The sequence below is a fragment of the Pezoporus wallicus genome, unplaced genomic scaffold (genome assembly GCF_028554395.1).
Source record: "Pezoporus wallicus isolate ANWC-B61680 ecotype Strahan unplaced genomic scaffold, APGP_CSIRO_Pwel_v1 contig_593, whole genome shotgun sequence".
Taxonomy (NCBI): domain Eukaryota; kingdom Metazoa; phylum Chordata; class Aves; order Psittaciformes; family Psittacidae; genus Pezoporus; species Pezoporus wallicus.
In genome coordinates this window covers 4,465,759-4,485,866 of record NW_026642342.1, presented here as the reverse complement: position 1 = coordinate 4,485,866, position 20,108 = coordinate 4,465,759, and the positions used below count along the sequence as shown (strand labels likewise).

General features: G+C 39.1%; 1 protein-coding gene across 1 annotated transcript; it reads right to left on the bottom strand.

The window, feature by feature from the left end:
• Positions 1-201: 201 nt before the first annotated feature.
• Positions 202-5,313, bottom strand: ZNF281 (zinc finger protein 281). The gene has a single exon (XM_057429109.1). The coding sequence runs from the start codon at positions 5,020-5,022 to the stop codon at positions 2,359-2,361; it is 2,664 nt and encodes an 887-aa protein (XP_057285092.1). The 5' UTR covers positions 5,023-5,313; the 3' UTR covers positions 202-2,358.
• Positions 5,314-20,108: the final 14,795 nt, after the last annotated feature.

Below are 20,108 nucleotides of genomic sequence, written 5' to 3'. Positions count from 1 at the left end.
TTAAAAGAATCTTAGGTTTTGCCTTGGAAGCTGAAGGCATGAGCTAGAGTCCTGATTTCTAAAACAGTGCATTCAAAACATCCAAGAAGAAAACTAGCTGAAAATATGCCAGTAAATTATATTATTCCTTCTCAAAATTTAATGTCATAATATTTTCTTCATAGATTCTCAAAAGTGTGACTGGATAATAGAAGTGATACCTTTATGATTTTCTAAATAATGGGTTTTATTAAGTTAAAGCAAACAGCCAGAACAATACATATGCAACTTCTACTACACACAATATAAAGAATGTAAATTATAACCTCTGTGAAACAAATGAAAAGGTTACGGACTCTTCCATCCCTGATAACAGGCTGGGTTCCGGGCTTAGAGAACAGTCGTTGTTTGCTTATTTAAACTGAAATAGGGTGAAATACATAATCAAGTATAAAGAAAAGGTTAATGGAGTTACATGGTTTCTATGAGAACAAACTCTAGATTAGTAAGGAAAAAAAACAAAAACCCAAGATAGTTGACCTAGTAAAACAGGTTACAAGTAGGCTCAGGTTTCAATTTTTAGTGGTGAGGGACAACAGGAAAAATTACCCAGGATTTTCGTAACAATTCATTTAATAATACACCACTTTCATAACAGAAGTGTTTTACACTTGCACAATGTTAATAACTTTATTATACATGGAAGCCTGTAATAGGCTGATTACACAATAAGACTGCAAACAACCACTGGTACTTTCCTGACACCAGGAAAGTATGTAAGACTGCAACATCACCAAGAGTACATAAAAAACCATCAGCATAAACATCACCAAAATTACATTAAAAAACTAATCAAAAAATACATTTGCAAAAAGTGGTTTAGAACAGTGCCACTGCCTTTCAGCAGCTTTGAATGGCCACCAGTATTTCTAGCAGGTTTCCGTGGCTCCACAGGCATTTATCAGGATTCACATATAATAAATAATGTACCACAAAATATACATAAAGTAAGGCAATAATTCCAAAGAAAAGTTCTGTTGATATTAACAGGCCACTCAAGTTCTACTTTTGTAGTTGATGTCATCACCAGAAGCCTTTGATGGAATTGCAGCCTTAGGCCCTAAGAACCTGCAATGATGAACTGCTGCAAACCCCTACACCCCTACTGTCAAGAGCTCCAGAGACACCACTGGTAGACTGCTGGGCAGAGGGGTCAGTGTTAGCTGATCCTGATGCAGGACAGGGGCCTTAGTATGTACAATTGGGAGTAGATTATTTCTTATTGTACATGGAAACCTTGACATAATTTTAAAACATGTGGGTGTTTATTGTTCATCATCTGATGCCATAAGACATCAGGAAGTACATAATAAGATAAGCACGTTCTGGAATGTAAATCTTTTTAAATGCTAGCTATTGAGATGAGAAAGTGAGTAGGGAAGAAGGGGAAGAAAAGGTGTAAATTAAGAAGCAGAACAGACCCCAGGATTAAGTCCAGAGGACCTGGAAGCACAACAAGGGAGAGGGAACCTTATACACTAAAAGGACACAGAAAAGGGGAAGAGCAGGAGACCAACATTTTTGAACCATGTATAATAAATAATGTATCCCAAAAGCCTATCTGGATTATGACTGTAGTTTCAAGTTGGGGTTCTAAAGACCTGAACCAGACACACACGTTTTGCTCTCGTGGTTTGTGTCAACAGAATCTCTTTCTGGAATTACAGTCTTACATAGGAGTTCTGGGGACATTATTGTTTATATTAAAGCTACCATTCTGGGCTCTTCATACAGACCCAAGAATATTTGTTCCACCTGCCTGGAATGAGCATCACCTGGAAGAACAAGGGTACTTTAAAATCAACAAGATTTAGGTAGCAAAATTCATATCAGCCCAGACATAAGAGACAGCAATTTGAAATGTCATAGATCCCTTCCTCAAAAAGCTGATATATATTTGTCACTATCTGTAAATTGGAAGTTCCAATACACTACTGGTGCATAGAATTCCCATGTTCCATTACACTTTCCTGAGAGTAAAGCAATTAGAATAAACCTTAGTCCTAGGAACAAAGTTAATTTTTTGCATTTTAATCTTTTGGGCTATTCCCTGACAATCTATAGAATGCAAATTTGATTGCTAAACATCGTCACTTGAACAAAACCACTATTTTAATCTATTGATTTTTTGATTAAAAACCGTAATAAACAGATCTAAAAAAAATCACACTAAAAATAAACTAAATATGAAAAGTTGCATTGAAAGGGCATGTTACATTATTCTTGATAGGACTGTGTAGAAACATTCCAATGGCAGTGTTGTCAAAGTAAAACAAAATTACATTAAGAAGACCCCACAGCCTGGTCACAGTCGGGACCTTACCTGTAACTCTGGCTGGTTGGGGTTTTTACTCGTGTACTACATGGCTCACTTACATCAGACATCATATTTGTATACCCTGAGAAATCTGACACTGAAGTCCTTACTCTATGGTCCACTTCTCCATTAGAGTTAGTGATAAAAGTCATTGGCACCCTGCTGCCCGACTTAAACTGAGAACCAAACGCTTGTGCAAAGTTCTCGATCTGGTAGGTTGATCTAGGCTCTATGTCCTTTTGAGGATCTATCTGGCTAGGTAACTCCTGAGATGGGATCTGAAAGCTTGCTGAGGATTCTAAGTTTTTCTGTTCCTTCTGGCCAGTCAGTTTCTGAGATGTTGACTGGTAGTTAGATGAAGTCTCTAGGTTTTTCTGTGGATCAATGAGATCATCCAGCTCTTGAGAAGGAGTCAACTGTTGATGCGTAGCCTCCAAAGCAGACAAGTAAAAGCCCGGCTGAGATCCAAGCAACATCCCAAATGGAGGTTTTGGCAACGCAGTTGGCAATACTGAGGTAACAGATTGGCTGAAGCCACACTCGAGTGGTGACGTAGTATATATCTGTTTGTCTTGAAACAGAGTGTGGTTATGGAGAGTTGAAGACAAACTAACAAACTGGAAACTGGGTCCAAAAGCAAAACCAGTGCTATTGGTTGTTCTTTCAAAGGCTTGCTGGAGGTATTTGGAGTATTCTTGCAACATGCTTGCTTTATCATTTGAAACTGTTTGAGAGTTAGGGCTCAAGTTTTCTTCCTGAACCATCTCTGAATGTTCTCCTGAGGTGTGCAAGTCCACACGCTGTTCAGTTATACTGAAAGGATCTTCTTTCTGGCCTTCTGATTTGTGAGAGTACTGGTCCAAAAGGCTCTGTAAGACTTCATCAGGAATACATGACTTGTCGTGGCAAGACTTTATTTCGCTGTTTAAAGATGCAGAATCAATAAGAGATAATGGAGTTTCATTATCCATAACACTAACACCTGCAGACTGGATGACGGACTGCTGGGAAGTCATGTGTCCGACATTAATTGAAAAGGCACTGTTACTGCTTGCAGTTTGTAAGTATCTTCTTTTCTTTGAAAACTGCATGGCATCATCATAATTGCTACTTATTTGACCTGGTTTACCACCTGTACTTTGGAGAAGGCCAATAGTTTCTACACCAGTATTGGCTACTAGGCCAAGAGAGCCGCTCTGTTTCCCAGACAGTGGTTTTTGCCCCAGAATATCTGGCAGTGGTGATACAAAATTAAGGTAGTTTTTGTCTGTCTGTTTTCTGCTTCCTTTTTTCAAGACCAATTTTGGCACCTTCTTCTGAAGTTCTTCTACGCCTGTGCCAACTAGACCACCACTGGAAGACACAATAGGAATATCAACTGCATAATTTGGCATGGCCACATTACTTGTAATTTGTGATTCAGTTACTTTACTGCTACACTTATTTCCTTTGTTTTCACTGGATGTACTTTTTGTTTTACTTTTTCTCCTTGAGGAACTTGTATTTCCCTGAGACAATGCAGCCAAGCTACCCATGTTATTGGATGATCCGGGCTCCATTCCAGCCCCTGCTTTACCTATGGCTTCACCACATGTTCTTCTGTGCTTCAACAGTCTATCAGTCCTTGAAAAATACTGCTGACAAGTGTCACATTTGTATGGCTTTTCTCCACTATGCGTTCTCTTGTGTCTCTCCATGTGGTACTTCTGGATGAACTTCATACTACACTGGTCACACCCAAAAGGCTTCTCCCTACTGTGGATCTTCTCGTGCCTCTGCAGTAAGTACTTCTGGATGAAACCCATGCTGCACTGGCTGCACTGGAAAGGCCTCTCCCCTGTGTGAATGAGCACATGTCTGCGCAAGTGATAGGAGCTCTTGAAGGCAGCGCTGCAGTGTTCACAGACATGAGGTTTCTGACTGGGGGACGCAATGGCACCTTCTGCATCTCCCACCAGGGGGGGTTTGGATGAAGCACTTGGCTTCCGCTTGGCTTTGATTCCCTGAGTTTCTGGCTTTGGCCTCTTTGCCTTCTTGACCTGGGCATCGTGCTTTGGCTCACCCGAGCTCCCAGGGGTGCCCTCGCCTCTGCCACTCAGTAACAGCTCTCGGTGGGGATGCTGGTGCAGGTGGTGAAGAAGGCTGAGGTCCTGAATCACACTCTGGCCGGTTCCTTCACTGCTGCCGCCGCCGCCGCCGCTCCCTAGGCCAGGGGACCTCTCCTCCCCCACTCCCCCAAAGAGCCCCCCATAGTGGTGGTGATGCTGCGGCTGCTGCTCCTCCTCCTCCTGCTCGCTGGGCTTCTCTTGCTTGATGCTCACTAGGGACTGCAGAAAGCCCCAGGGGCTCCTCTGCGAGGAGGAGGGCACGGAAGGGAAAGCCCCCGCCGGCTCCTTCTTGAAAGTCATGTCCTGAGGGGGAGGAGGCGCCGGTGGCTCGGCCGCCGCCGCGGAGGAAGCGGCGGCGGAGGCCGGAGGTAACACGCACTGCGGGGGGTGCTGGGCCGCCGGGGGGGGCGCGGCCGCCCGGGTGAAGCTGGTGACCGGGGGCAGGCGGTGGTTGAACATAACCATGCCGGGGGTAAAGCTGGGCTCCATAGCCGCCGCCCTCTTGCTGCTGCTGCTGCCGCTGCCGCCGCCGCCGAGGAAACCGCTGCCGAGTTTCATCCCCCGGGAAGGCGGGCCGGAGAGGAGGCGCGGCCCAGAGGGGCTGCGGGACCCGCCGCCCGCCCGCCCGCCGGACACCGCTCGCTGCCTCGCTGGCGGGCGCCCGCTTCAACGGCTGGCTCCCGCGGCGGCCCTACAGCCGCCGCCCGGGCGCATCGCCGCCACCCCCACCCGCGCCGACGGGCGGCCCCCGGCCCGGGCTACACTTACGGCTCCCGCCGCCGGCTCCAGTTAAAAATAACGCCGCGTCCGCTCCACAATGGAATTAGCAGCCTCTGCGCCCGGCACTGCACATGCGCGCCGCGCGGCACGCTGGGTACGGCCCGGCCGCACGGGCAGCCAGCGGGCCAGCACCGCGCAGGCGCGACGCGGTCGCTCCCGCCCGTAGGCGCCGCGCTCGCGTGGGCAGGGTGCGCCTCGGCGCCCCGTTTGCCCCGGGGTGTCGGTCGCGAGCAGCCGGAGGCGCGGCTCCGCCGCACGGGCAAGGTGGAAGCCCCGGGCAGCGCCACGGCGAGGTTGTAGGGGGAGGCCTCAGACGTGCCGCCGCAGGTCTATGAGTAGCGCAAGCGACATCCTTCCTGCCATCAAAGAGCGCTGCGGTTTCCACGTGCGGTACTCGCTAACCGGCACATCGCGGTACCGGCCCCCGGCGCTGCTCGCGGGGCTAACGGGACCGGGCGCACGCCGGCTTTCCCGCCGCGGGACAGGCTCGACTGGTATTCGCGGTCACAGGTGCAGCCTCGCCCGTGCTAATGTCATCGCCCAGCCCGAGTACGTGCAAAGCATCCGATGTGCGCAGCGCCTGTGCGATGGGCGCTCTGACTGAAATGATGCAAATGCCGGGATGCTGAGGCTTTTAGCAAAGATTGTAAGGTGGCCATTGCTACTTTCATCTCAAAACAATGCCATTCGTTGCATTTAATGCCACAGAGTCAACAAAGCTGCTATCACAAGTGAGGTACTGCCAATAAGAAACGAAATACTTCAGGGTGGTTTGTCAGTGGGTTGTGCTTCACACGCAGTTTGCACACCGGTGCTGCAAGCTTAAATTTAAGGCTGGCCAGTGCGTCCACACAACTCAACCTTGTGCCAGCCGAGAGCACAGCGAGCACAGCACTGTCACAGTAAGTGCGCACTGGTGAGCTGGTGCACCAGCACGGCTTCCCACCGTGGTCCTCAAGTACAGGATCCCTCTCTGGCAGTGTTCAAGGCCATGTTGGATGGAGCCTTGGGCAACATGAGCTATCCCTGCCCTCAGAAGGGGGTTGGAACTAGATGATCTTAAGGTCCTTTCCAACTCTGACCATTCTATGATTCTGTAATTTTATCCTATGGCCCACTATTTCAACAAACCCCACGCTACCAATGATGCTTGTGGGTTTAGCTGCATATACAGAAATAATACCACAACCAAGATCAAAGGTTCATTATTTTGAAATAGCTTTTTTTTTTTGGTGAAAGTTATTTTCTAATAGGGTATGAGCCCTTGAATGGTAAGAAAATCTGAATAGAATTCGGCTTCAATTCTAATCACTGACTTTGAAAATCTTTTCCATTTCTATGGGGTTTTACTACTGAATTCCAAATTCTGTTAAAATGTAAACTGCAGAGGTACCTTAGCTTAAAAACTTGGAATTGAACATATTAACAATAATTTTTATCATTAACATAGTGGAGGTAACTTAACAAGGTGCATAAATTCATTTTATTTCCTTTTTTTAATGCTTTATCTGTCAAAATTATTTCCCCTTTCGACAGTTCAACCTGCAAAGATCAAGTGCTTTCCCCATAGACCAATTTCATGCAGTTTTTTTATACCCAGCAAAATTTTGAAGTAAGTAAAATTTGTTCCCGTTATAACTGAAAGAGCTTAATTAGCATGTAAACTCACAGTTCATTTTAAAATGTAGATTAGATGATGAAAGTTTGGACTGTCAGGTTTAGCTAAGTGTTAAAAGGCAGACCTGAAATTCAAAAAACTTAAAGCAGCAGTAAAATATTAGTCAATGCCTATGAGAAATGAGTCTGTCCCTTTATTGAGGGTGTCTGTGTTTAATGGTAAGCTGGGATGCATATAAGCTAGTCCAAGCATGAAGGGCAGTAGGACACTCATATGGAAAGCCAACTTTGTCCCTCAGTTATCAAGATAAGAAACCTGTCATTTCTCTCATTCACTCTGTCAGCCTTGAGATACTCCAAGCAGACTTACCTCTGTGTTGTACACCCCATATATCAGGAAGATGAAGAGACCCTGTAAAATAAAATGGAGGGAAAAAGCTGTTAACTCTAATCATTTCAGCAGTAGAAATACCTGAAATAAACTTTCCTGGGAACAGACAAAAGAAGACACACTTCATCAAGGTCAATTTATTTTTCTATTTTTCAACATCATAAGCTGTACCTTGAACATTTATTTGATAACGTGGGAGCGCATCACCTACAGTGTTTGTGGTATTCAGCTGTTTGGCAATTAAAAACTTACCACCAAAGGATCTAAAACATTAATTAGAAAAAATAATTTTTCTATTTGAATGGTCTTCTGAACAAAACCACAAGAAAAAAAAAATGAAAGCACAAAGATACTGATGCAAGCTGAGGAGGAGCAAACAGCTGTACTTCTGACTGATTTAACTTAAATTAGGAAAATACATATTACCAAATTCTACACTAAAAATACATTCCTGCATATATATACATTCCACTTTATTATTTTAGAAATTTAATTAGGAAGAAAGAGATGTATGAAGACAGGAAAAAAAAGAAAAAGCAAATAGTATATATGATTTATTAAAGTTCTTTTATCAGCTTGCTTGAAGCCAGTCTACTGTCAGACAAAAGCTAAAAATGAACAAAACACTTCAGTGAGTTTCTCTGAATGATTTTACCTTATAGAAGGATGAGTTCCCAGGATCTAGGGTAACAGTGCAACATGTTACCGGTTCTTGCAATCTGCAGGCAGAATCCTGAAAAGAGCAGGCAGATTACTAGAATAGAGAAGAACAGAAGAGTAAATGGAAATAAAATATAGAAGATCAAGTTTTTTTCTTCAGAAAATGGTTCTGTAACTCAGATTCACCACATGCTTATAACCTATTTTTATATTTATTTGTAAAATAACCCAGTCTTGTAATATTAATATTTAAATTGGCCATTTGAATATAGAGAGAAAAAAGCCCCATCACTTTCAGACAGAAAGTATTTTCCTTTGTACTTCCTTTTAAGTTATTTACAGATTACATCAATGACCTCAACAATAAGCTAGAATAGATTCAAAGAATAGACAGCTACATTTTCCAGTGTGCCTTCATATGAAATATACCACAAATATACTGTGCTGCTTATTTGTAAAGGGAAGAACCAGAATCCAGAAGCTTGGCAATGCAGATAAGTGAATTACTCACATGCAAAACTATTCTCGAAGAAAATCCCAGTTCTCTCTCTAAATACAGTGTTAGTGGCCATTCTGAATCCTTTCAGAGTATCACCTGAAATCTCCGTTTAGACTGTGAGGAAAAAAAAAGATCAGAAACTTTCTCTGAAGTACACTGAAATAATATTAGTTTTATCTAAAAAGGAAATATTGAAGTTACAGGAATTAATAGGAGCACATCGTAATTGCATCAGATACAGGTACCTGGCAGCTGATTAATGAAATTCTTCAACATACAGCAATGTAAGCAGCATCACGGGTATTTTGTTACTGAATGTTCTGCAAAAACTCATTGTAACAAAGTCCCTTAGTACAAATCTTTTAAAGAATGATTAAGTTTTTGTTAGTAATGAAAGCTGCAAGTGACAGCATTTAATTTTTATGCTAACAACATCAGTGTAAATAGTGTACAAATAAATAACGTAAGTTTTTTTATTAATCTGATCAGGGCTGGCTTTATACATGCATAAAAAAAGGAGGAAGTCTAAACCGTACACACTTAGTTCCTCCTATCTCCACTTCATGTTCCCAGAATTTTAGGGTTTTGGAAAGAGGCTGGAGTGGATGCTATATAGAAGGAGGCAAAGAATAACAGCTATTGTTAAAATCAAGGAAAATAAAAGTTCCTTTCTCAGGCTGCTTCCAGAAGAGTGAGTAAAAGCACATGCTGCTTGTTATTCAGGTACTCTCATGAGTTAAAAGTCTTGCCAAAACCGTCAGTCCAAACAATATTGTTTGCTGTGATAGTTGGACTAAAAAAAAAATTACACATTCAAGCCTTCCATCACATTGAAAGGCATTCTTTTTAACCTAGAAATGAATGAATAATGTTTTTAATTACTTCTCAGTCTCTTCTGAAATCTATGGATCTCATATAATCACAAGTAAACAGACTAGTTAGCTACTTAGGTTTGGATATTTGGTGATCTCACAGAAAATTCAGGAACAAATTGTTAAAGATTCTGAATTTTAAATTACATGCCAAGTTTGTGCTTTTCTTGAGCTTGATATCAGCACATTTAAATATTTAAGTGTTAGAGACAGGAAGTGCTGTGAACATTCTCGATTCTTCTTGCAGACTTCTGAGAGTTTTTTTCTTCTTTTGTATTATCATTGTGTGGTGGTAGGATTTTTTTCCTTTAACATCTATAAATTATGCTGGTAGTATCAGATCAACAAGGATTTTACTTAATGCTTGCAACAAGTTACCAGGTCTTGGCACCCATAACTGATAATGAGGGGTCATTTTGGACACAACACTGTCACCAACATGTTGAGGACATGTACCGGGTACATGTCACCAGCTACCTGTACAGGGTAGTTTGTCATCCGTCTGAGATGAAAATAAAGTTCCTTGGGTGGTTTGAAATGTTAAAAATAATACAGTCTTACATAACTGGGAGCTCAGTTTCTTTAGCTCATTATTTACAAAACATAATAGCTTCTCTGTTTCTTCAGTGGGCTGTGGTCTTACCTGCAGTATGGTTCATGAATGGCTGCCTCAACCCTTCAGTATCTCAGGCTGGTTGGATGGTCTCTGGCTTCTAGGAATGAAGTAGTGTTGTGATCAAGACAGTAATTTTAGCCACAACTTTTTATTGCATGTTGGGATTTTTGTTTAAAATAAATAAATATTTCATTAAGAAGCATGTTAAAATAGCACATGTGAAAAAACAGAGGAACTGTAACCACATTATGCTAAGTAACATATAGAGACAGAATAAAGCCATCTATCCAGTGAAACGGGTAAAGGTTTCCAAACAGAAATCCTGGCCATCTGTAGAGAACACACAAGCACACCTGTCATTTTTCAAGTCTCGTCAAAAAGGAAGACATGCTCTTGGTAGACTTCAACAAGAACTTAAAAGCCTTTGGCTGAGTGCGAATCCTGCGTTTTTGGAGAGCGAAGAACAGAACTGCTGCATGCTTAATTACAGTTCTATTTGTCACTCTGTGCAGGGCGTGAACGGATTGCTCAGGGTTTAAATTTGGCAGGTCTTAACAGAATTGTCCTTGCTATCTTGAATAAATCAGTCTATGGACAGTTCTAATCTTGAGCAAGTTTGTCAGGATCTGTTCCAATTTGGGTGGTACCACTGAAAGTTGACACTCTTATCAGAAGTTCATTCTGCTTTAGGCAACAGAAACCTGCATGACAGTTCTTTTATCAGAAGTTTCTTTCCTTGATTTTAGCATTTGTCTCTCAATCTGTTACTATTTGACATTTCCTAAAAGCTTCCGTTTATAGACAGCTAATTTCATTAAAGATTATACTATAAGTTACAAACTTTTTTTGGTGTGGATGAAAATGTTACACTGTCACTTTTAATATTTCACATTTCAGCACTTTTTCAACATACACATTTTCAAATATGTGGAATTACTTCATCATTCTCCTGTTAATTTTTAAATCTTTGATCTTTCATTTGTTTCACATTACTAAAAAGGATTTTTAAGAATTCCTACCTACTAAAATCCATATTAGAATACTTCAAAAGGTCAATTAAATAAAATCATACTAGCAAAATATGATTATAAACACCATATAGAAAAATCACAGAAGTATTAAAATCAATTAAATATATTCTTGGTAAATCCTAATAAAATCAATTTATAATCTATAAATTTTATATAATTTTGTAAATTTATATAAATTTATATAGTATTTTAAAGCATCCCTCTAGTATGAGCTTAAAACTTTCCATCACTGACAAAATTCATCTTGCAAGAAGTTTTTTGCTATATGAGAGAAAGATAGCAGATCATATGCAGCTATAGTGAACAATTCTGCTTATTTTTTCATAAATTAAAAACTATTATGGCAGTGGAAAATGCAGATTACAAATAGAACTCATAACTCACACAAGCAGTCTTCCTGTAATCCTGAAAGAATTACAAACTGAAAGTTGTCATGTCAAGGATGGGTTAGGGGGTTACTCCTTTTTTAAATCCAGACAAGTGCCGGAGTCTATAAGCCTCAGGAAACTTGTCATACTACATCAGTGTTAATGCAAAAGATACCGGATTGCATAATCACAGGGTTTTTCTACCATAGATGAAGAAGTTAGAAATCTTTATTTCAACAGTTAACAAGTGTGACATTTGAAACAGTACTGTTGTGAAATTTCAAAGTTGCTGTCTCACAGGCAACTACTTCAGCTCTTGTAGTTATCACTTAAATTAGTACTTGCAGACTTGACAAACAGGAGACAGTGTGACTTTGATTCAGATTTTCTGCCCATAAAGAAGAAGTTAAAAAGATCAAGCAGAAATTTTGTAATGCTACTAATTTAACAGATTCTTAGAAATTTGGTAGTAATAAACTCATAACAAAGGCCCTGGAGCAAATCTGCAACCTACCCTGTAAAAGATTCTTTGGTATGGCCTTGGAAATTAATTCCACTTTATCTCAGTTGCATATAGAACCAGGTAATACTTCCTGAGTTCAGAGCTGTGTTAGATACTTCTATTCATGTCAGATGAAGTGGAGGTGGGTAGGTAGAGTATCACTCTGATTCCACACCAAGAACCTTTGCAAGAGATGAAGTAAACAAGCATCTTCTCAGGCTTTGTTCTGTACGTATTGCCACAAAGACAAATCTATCCCATAATTAAAATTATATCAACAAATAGCCTGAAACAAAGTCTGTCTTTTATCCATAGAAATTTTTATGATACAAATAGCGATGATGAATTTTAAAAGGAAAAGGAAAAGCAGCAGAAAGAGATGACAAATCTGATTTTAGCCAGATGAGTGGTCTACTATCAGAATTCTTAGAGCTTAATGACAAAAGAAAATGCCATCTTGGGTACCAGGAATGCTATAGCTCCTTTCTTTCCCAGAAGCACATGCTACTAAGGAGCCATATAGGAATTTTCAGATGAAATCATGTATAATATGTGCAGTAGAATAACTGTTATCTAGTATATCAAAAGAGCAGCTTGGATTCTTCACAGCCTTAGGAAATTAGCATTCCATGTTGCCAAACGTAAGCCTACCCTGGTTTGTTTTAGATAAAGTCAGCAATAGCCTCTCTGCACAAAGGTATGCTTAGGATGATAGGAAGTTTTTATGTTTAGAAAAAAAAGCTGGGAAGGGAGGTAATCCGTCTACATCTCTGCTTAAGCATGAATAGTCAGTGTAGGTGTTAAAATAAGCTCTTACATGGCAGATATAACAAATTTCTGATGTGACTTAAGTATGTTGTCAGACAGGTCTTTTTAACCACCCTACCAAGATCCTATTGGAGCACCTAGATAAGCTTGTGCTGATCTGCTTTTGGATGTGATCAGGGTCCTGTTGTCCACCTGTCTTTAAAGAGGACAACTTGACCTCTGCAGAAAGTCTAGAAGCATTACAGTCAGGGCTATGGGATTAATTTTTTGATTAATGGAAATTTATCATACTATAACAAGGTTTCTATTTCTTCTTTTCAGAAATATACTTTACAAATCCAGATATTCTTTTGTGGCGTACTGATTGCATGCAAATCCAAGACATAAAGCCAGTTGTTTGTTTTTTTTTCTGATCAAATTAATTACCATAATCACACCATCACCATATATCTAAAAAATCTAAATAGAGATACAGTTGCAGTCACTGAGAGACGGAGACTGTCATGCTTATGTGCAATTTTTTCAGTAATCTTGTTCACACACATACACACAAAGCAGTTTAGAAGACCCCGAACATACTCAGAGCCACTGCATGATTACGCTGCTGTACAAAAACATGTCTTTCTATACAACATTTTACTTATAATACTGGCTGCTTTGGAAAGAACTGCAGATTTCATTCTGCCTGCTTACTTTTACTAGCTTATAACTTCTTCCAGCTGCCATCCATTCCTTGTGCTTGTCAGAGATGACTTTCTCTGTTATTAAACCATTTTTTCTCATTTTATAAAAAAATTCTTCAAGTAGCTTTACTGAGCTAGGGAACATACAGGTAAATGGATTATATTTAACCCAAAGAATTAATCCATCCTCTTAATAACAACCCTTTAGAACCTTTTGTATTGAAAAAAATTTGGCGTTACATTCTCATTCTAAAGGTTGGTCTGCTTTACCCAAAACAAGAAGCATACAAATAATCACAAAACCTATTTGTAATGTGTTACGTGGTGCAAAAAAATGTTGATTCACACCAAATTGAGCTAAATTCTATATTCCTTACATTTACTAGCATCCCACAACAGGGTTAGCCAATTTAATCTAGACCGTTCCCAGGCATTGCAGTATTATTAAATGTGATTAAAAGGGAGAAAAAAACTGTCTCTTAAAGGAAGCATTTAGAATTACAACAGTGCAGCTTATATTGTAAGACTAACTAAGATCTTTACAAGAAAGTAAGAATACAAAGTGTAATCCTGGTATTACTATCATTTGCAAGTTTATATTTGCAAGTATTTCTCCACCTTATGTAAACAAACAGGTACACGTGTTGACAAAGATCCCAAGGCTGTACCACATGCTGGAAGCTCCTGTGTACTGCCCTCCTTTTTGCTATATAGTAATTTAAAGCCTAAGGCTACAGCTTCTTTGAATCTGTAGACCCCAGGAAAAATTAGATGAACTATACTGAATGCAGTATTTGCTTTTCTATGTTTTTTCAGGCTCCTACAGCCACCCGAGTGTTGCCCATTCAAACCAACAGGATCTTTCCACATATTGGGAAGCATTTAGAACAGCTACTCAGACTCTATCCTGAGCTTTCTTTTACTATAACAGAAACTGTATAATACTAATAACTCATGATTAAAAAATCTAATGTGTTGGATTTTTTTCTAAGCCATAACTCTAGACAGACCCTATATAGCTTAGAATATTACTTTAAAATGTCAAGATGCACATATACTTTCACACAATCTAGATGTAGTGTTAGCCATCCTAGATTTCATTACTAGCCTAAAAAAAAAACCTTATTAAAGCTTTCTATCTGAATTCTCTCCAGTCAGATGAATTCATGACAGACACTATTTCCCATAGAGCTAATCTCCTTATTATATGACTGAACAGTTTTGCAACATCCTCTCCATTTTTCACATCAGATTAGTTCTGTTTGGATTAGATATGGAGATACACTGTAAAAGAAACACAGCATTTGAGGCCTCATTTCAAATGCATCTTTTCCTATTACTTTAGGTTCCTGATGCTGCCCTCTATTTCACAATGAGAACAATCAGTCATTGGAATAACCAGGGAAGTGTTAGATTCCCCAGCTGGACAACTTCAATATTCAGATGGACAGCGTGCTGGGCCATCTAATCTAGACCATGTTTTTGCCAAGGAAGGTTGGCCCAGATGACCCTTCCAACCGGGCCCAGATGACCCTTCTATGATTCTACAATTAGCAGAAGCCCTTTTGAGCTTTCAAATGTGACTTTCGCCTGAGTACAGAGAAGGGTCTTAGTGCACAACAGTACATTGATTGTACAAACTCCTTTGTGAACTATTAGAAAAAGGCATAAAGACAAGACAGCCTTAAGTGCTGTCTGTAGCTCCTTCAGTGCTAGGTCCGTGAATCCTTCACTTGAATAATAGTCACTTTTTAATACTAGAGGAAGATCACTGTATCTGCAGCCTTTCACACTGTTGCTGTGTTGCTGATGAAAGAATAACTTCCTTAAAAGCATATATAAAATATGTTTGTAAAAAATCCTTTTATCAGAAATTATTTGAATGCCACCTCTTACCAGAATTTCTGTGAGAGGTAATAATCATTTCAGCCCAGATTTACAGAGGTCGTCAGACATCTCAGCTGTACTGATTTAAAAATAAGTTCCAAACTTAGTTAGACTTTAAGTGCTGTTGCAGATCTGGGAAATCTTTGATGGGGCCATGATAATAAGCTATTATATTCAAACCCATGTATTAACTTGGTGATATTATGTTGTGGATCTAACTCTTAGCAGAAAGAGCAACTACCCAGAAATAGGGTTGTGTTTTCTTGTGCAGTTTTTTTTTTTTCCCTAGTCTTTTACTAGGAAATCCTTACTTGCAAGATGGGGTCTGGTTTTCATAACAATATGAAAAATGTTAGAAATGCTTTTTTTGTACATTTAGTTTTGTACATTTGTACAAAATATAAAATCCCAATTTATATTTTCAAAAGGATAATTCAGATAAAAAAGGTAAAACATAGATGCTTACAAACTAAAGATCCAGGTGTCACATATACACTAAGTTGCTTTGAGAGAGAAACTTGGAAATACATTCCAGATCTAAAAATGTTAGTGTGAAAATCGTTTCCAAAGGTCATGATTACATTCTCTTGATTGTTCCATAGCAAATATGTTCAGTTTATAATTTGAGTTCTTTTATGAGCTAGCCCTGCCACATGAATGTAAAAGCCATGGTGGGTTCTGATTGCTTATGTATAATCAAGCTATCTCAAGTATTTAGTTTTATACTGTATATTGGGTTCCAAATATGCCTCTGAAATTTTGCTTTCCATCATGTGTTGTTGCAGTTAGAGTAAAACCCACTATGTTTATATGCTTTGAAGAACTCTTCACGGTTTTCCTGCATACTATGCAATGAAGCCTTAAACTGCTCTGTTGATGGTGGTAGTTGGCTTTAGAAAAAATCTGAGAAACATTAAATATAGAAAACTATCATCTCAGGTATAATTAATAAAAGGAACTTGCAGCACTTTACCTTACAAAAATATTATAGAGCTTTATAAATAATTTATTTTTCAATAACGGTCTGAAAATAGGCACTGAAATTAATTTCAGGATTGACCAAAATGCGTATGTTCCCAGTTCTTATGGCAAAAATAAACATTTCATTGAGGGGAGCAGGGGGGTGTTAAGGAAAAGAAAAAAAACACAGAGAAAAAAATAAATAAATAAAGCCAAACAAAACAAACCAAACCCACCAACAATATTTAATTTTGGAAATTTGCAAAACCATCACAAAAGTAGATTTTAAACGGTGAATTTTAAGAGGATAAGCATATTAAAACAAATCCTTTATACCCAAGACCAACCAACATTTTCACAATTCTTTCTGAGAAAACCAGTATGAAAATTTGATGCAAGTTCATGCATGCATCATTTCTGTTGAACTGAGTTTTCGTTTCTGCCTAGCACTAAATAATTCATGATTCAGTTAAGCAAATTTAAAATGGTAAGGAAAAAAAAAGTCTATTTCCACATCAGTTTGCGAATGAGGTAGTGCTCAAACAACTTATTTTATGAAAAGTAGTCATTTAAGTCCTTAGGATTCCAAAGAATCATCTCTCCTTCCTTTTCATCAACTTTTTCAGTTCTTATTGACCATCCATAACTATCATGAAACATTTTTGTGCCAGCCTTCCCACTCTTCTAGTAGCATCATCCTCCTTATTATTATACCTGTGGTTACAAAGAATGAAAAGCAGCTGCTCCAGAGGGTATGCAAAGACCATGTGGGCAACAATATCAGCAGGTCTGTGAGGAAACGTAAGGAGGACAACAGGTAAGGAGAGAGTCCAACAAGAAGAGCAGAAGAGTGTCAAGTAGGAGACTGGATCAGGCTGCACAGACAGGCATGATAAAAATACATCAGATGAGCTAAATGCCAGAAACTTCATCCTAAACTTGGCCAGTAGAACAATTCTTAAAAGGTAACCGTGAAAAGAAACAGTGATTTTACAGCTTCAAGATTCAATATAGACTATGAATAGGACATCTGCACAAATAAGGTATTAACTGAATGCATGTAGTATTGAATATTTTAAAAATAGAAGTGTGCCTGCATTTCAATCCATTGTTAATCTAACCAGAAAACATCCTTAAAAGTTACAACAGAATATCCCATGATGTCTAAAAGTAATTCATCTCTACACAGTGTGATATAAGTCAGGTCTTTGCTGAACACTCGAGGAAGCGCTGAAAGTGGCTGTAGATAGAAACATTGAAAATCAAAAGGAAGGCAAAGATAGAAATGAATATGTTTTTCTACTAGTTTCTTCATTTTACTATATATATGTTTTATTTTTGTTTTCTTACATATAGCAAATAATTGTGTTTAAAGATTCAGCAGCCATTTTCATTTGGCAGTGCTTGGCACAACTGCCATTTACTTGAGCTAATTACAAGGACAAACTATAGCGATTCAGGTTCCTGAAAGCCTCTTATATCAGAGGGTTAATAAATATGCAAATAAACTCAAGAGTTGACTGCGACCTGAAAGATTTGTACAGTAATTTTAGGGAAAACAATGCTCATGGGGTCTTGTAATAGTAAAGTTGGGGCTTTGTTTTGGTTTAGGATTTCTTGGTTTGGGGTTGGCTTTTTTTAGTTAAGAAAAGTCAAATCAACAGCATTCCTTTTACATCAGATTTAATACTTGGAAATGTCTGGTTAGTCTGGAGAACCTGCAGACATAATCAATGCAATGCTGAATGGAAGAGGAGATCCCATATTCTAACCTACCTAATAGCAAAGTACATGGGTTGTTTTTTTTCTATATAACTCCTCCAAATATTTTGCATTTTACTTCTAGGAAGTATTTTTCATCATAGAATCATAGAATAGTTCATGTTGGAAAGGACCTTAAGATCATCCAGTTCCAAACCCCCTGCCATGTGCAGGGACACCTCACACTAAATCGTATCACCCAAGGCTCTGTCCAACCTGGTCTTGAACACCGCCAGGGATGGAGCATTCACAACCTCCCTGGGCAACCCATTCCAGTGCCTCACCACCCTAACAGGAAAGAATTTCTTCCCTATAACCAATCTAAACTTCCCCTGTTTAAGTTTTAATCCATTACCCCTTGTCCTATGACTACAGTCCCTAATGAAGAGTCCCTCCCCAGCATCCCTATAGCCCCCCTTCAGATACTGGAAGGCTTCTATGAGGTCTCCATGCAGCCTTCTCCTTGAAAGGGTAGATTGCATGAAGTTTGAGTTTAGAGAGGTACATTCTAATAGCAATAAACCATGCCAGGGTTTGCATTACTAGACTTACTGGCAAGTTGCCTGAGTGAAGGCGTGTGGTCCTCAGCCTGTTTCTTTGCAATGTACCCAGGACATGCATCAATAGCCTATGAACATACATCTTTGTGTGGCTTATTGCTACTACATATTAATCAACATGGCTGTCTGATATTGGTTATTCCCCTACAGCCAGAGGGTACTGAAAAACAAAGATTTTTTTTGCAATTAAAAAACCCACAGTGTCTTTAGGGTCAGTGCAAAGAGGAAATGCTTTCAGAATTCCAATCAACACATAATTTTGCCAACAAAAGCAACTTGAGTTGCAATATTGTGATTCTGTAGTAAAAGCTGATCATAAAGATAGAACTGGGGGAAGTTGATCCTACAATGTATATAAAAAGGGCAATAAAGAAAAAATATATAAATCATTCTTATCACAAAAAATATGTTGGGTTTTTAGTGCCTCAGGAGCACTGAATGGACTCTACTACATTTAGCTTTTAGCTGCATTTACTTTCTCAATTTACAAAGCAGAGTAATGCTAATAAAAAGGTGGCTGAAATTAAGAGGGTATGATTATTGTTCTGTGTAATTCAATAAACTCTATAATTCTATAAACTCATTCATCAATATGTGCATATTCCTATACACACTGTGTTGAGTCTTCCTTATATTTTTTAAAACATTCTCCAGCATTGCTTGTAATGGATTGGTGGGTTACCTCAGACACGTATGCACAATATGCAACGCTAATTGTATTCATGACGAAACATTTTCCTTGGCTGATGGACTGAAAAGAAGAACCCTGACTTACATGATTACTCTGTTAAAAAATAATTTGATATCTAGCTCATTATGGAGCATGTGTAAGAGCTACAGCGCATCTGTTCTGGAACTTCAGGGTTCCTATAGAGCCCTGTGTGATTTGTTTATGATGTAGTGATGATTGACTGTCAGTTACTAATAAATGGTAAATAAAAAAGTAACCTGTGATATTAAAGTACTACATTAGCTACATTGTGATTAAATTACAGTAACACCACCAGCTATAAACCTTTATAGAATCTCCTCAGCCATGCAGTAATTCTCCTAACTATACTATTATGTAGAGCACAAATATTTCTTTGTAGGTCCAAAGCAATACATCAGGGAAGCATTTACTGCTAAAGCTAGATTGAGAGTAAATGCATCTTGGGCTGCTATGAATAAAGCTCTAGCTTCTCATTACTTTATGACAAGACACAGAAATTCACTTTACTTTTCATTTAAGCTTTTCTGCTCCAGTTTATAGATGTATGCCTTCACGCTTTTATTCCCTTCTCGCTTCAGCCGTACGTAATAAATGATTATAAATTTTCACATTTGACCACCTCTCTGCTAGTCTCATGCTTAATGCACAAAGTTAGGAAGCTGCAGGTAAAAATTTCACAAACACTTTTATTTATGATGTTGTCCTTGGTAACGGAAATTTCAATGTACTGAAATGAAAAGTATGATTAAAGGGATACGACGTCCTGACAAGGATAGTAGAGGGCAGCCTTCTATTTCCCACTGAAAATATATAATACTTTTTTGACATCAATTTCATAGAGAATAGACATGGGCTAGTCATGAAAAAAAAAAGACACAAACATGATTCTAACTTCAGTGTTGTTGTGCTGTCTTAAATGAAACTTATTCCAGAAATGTTCTGTCGAGGTTACATAGCTTTCAAGTTGAAGTCAGGCA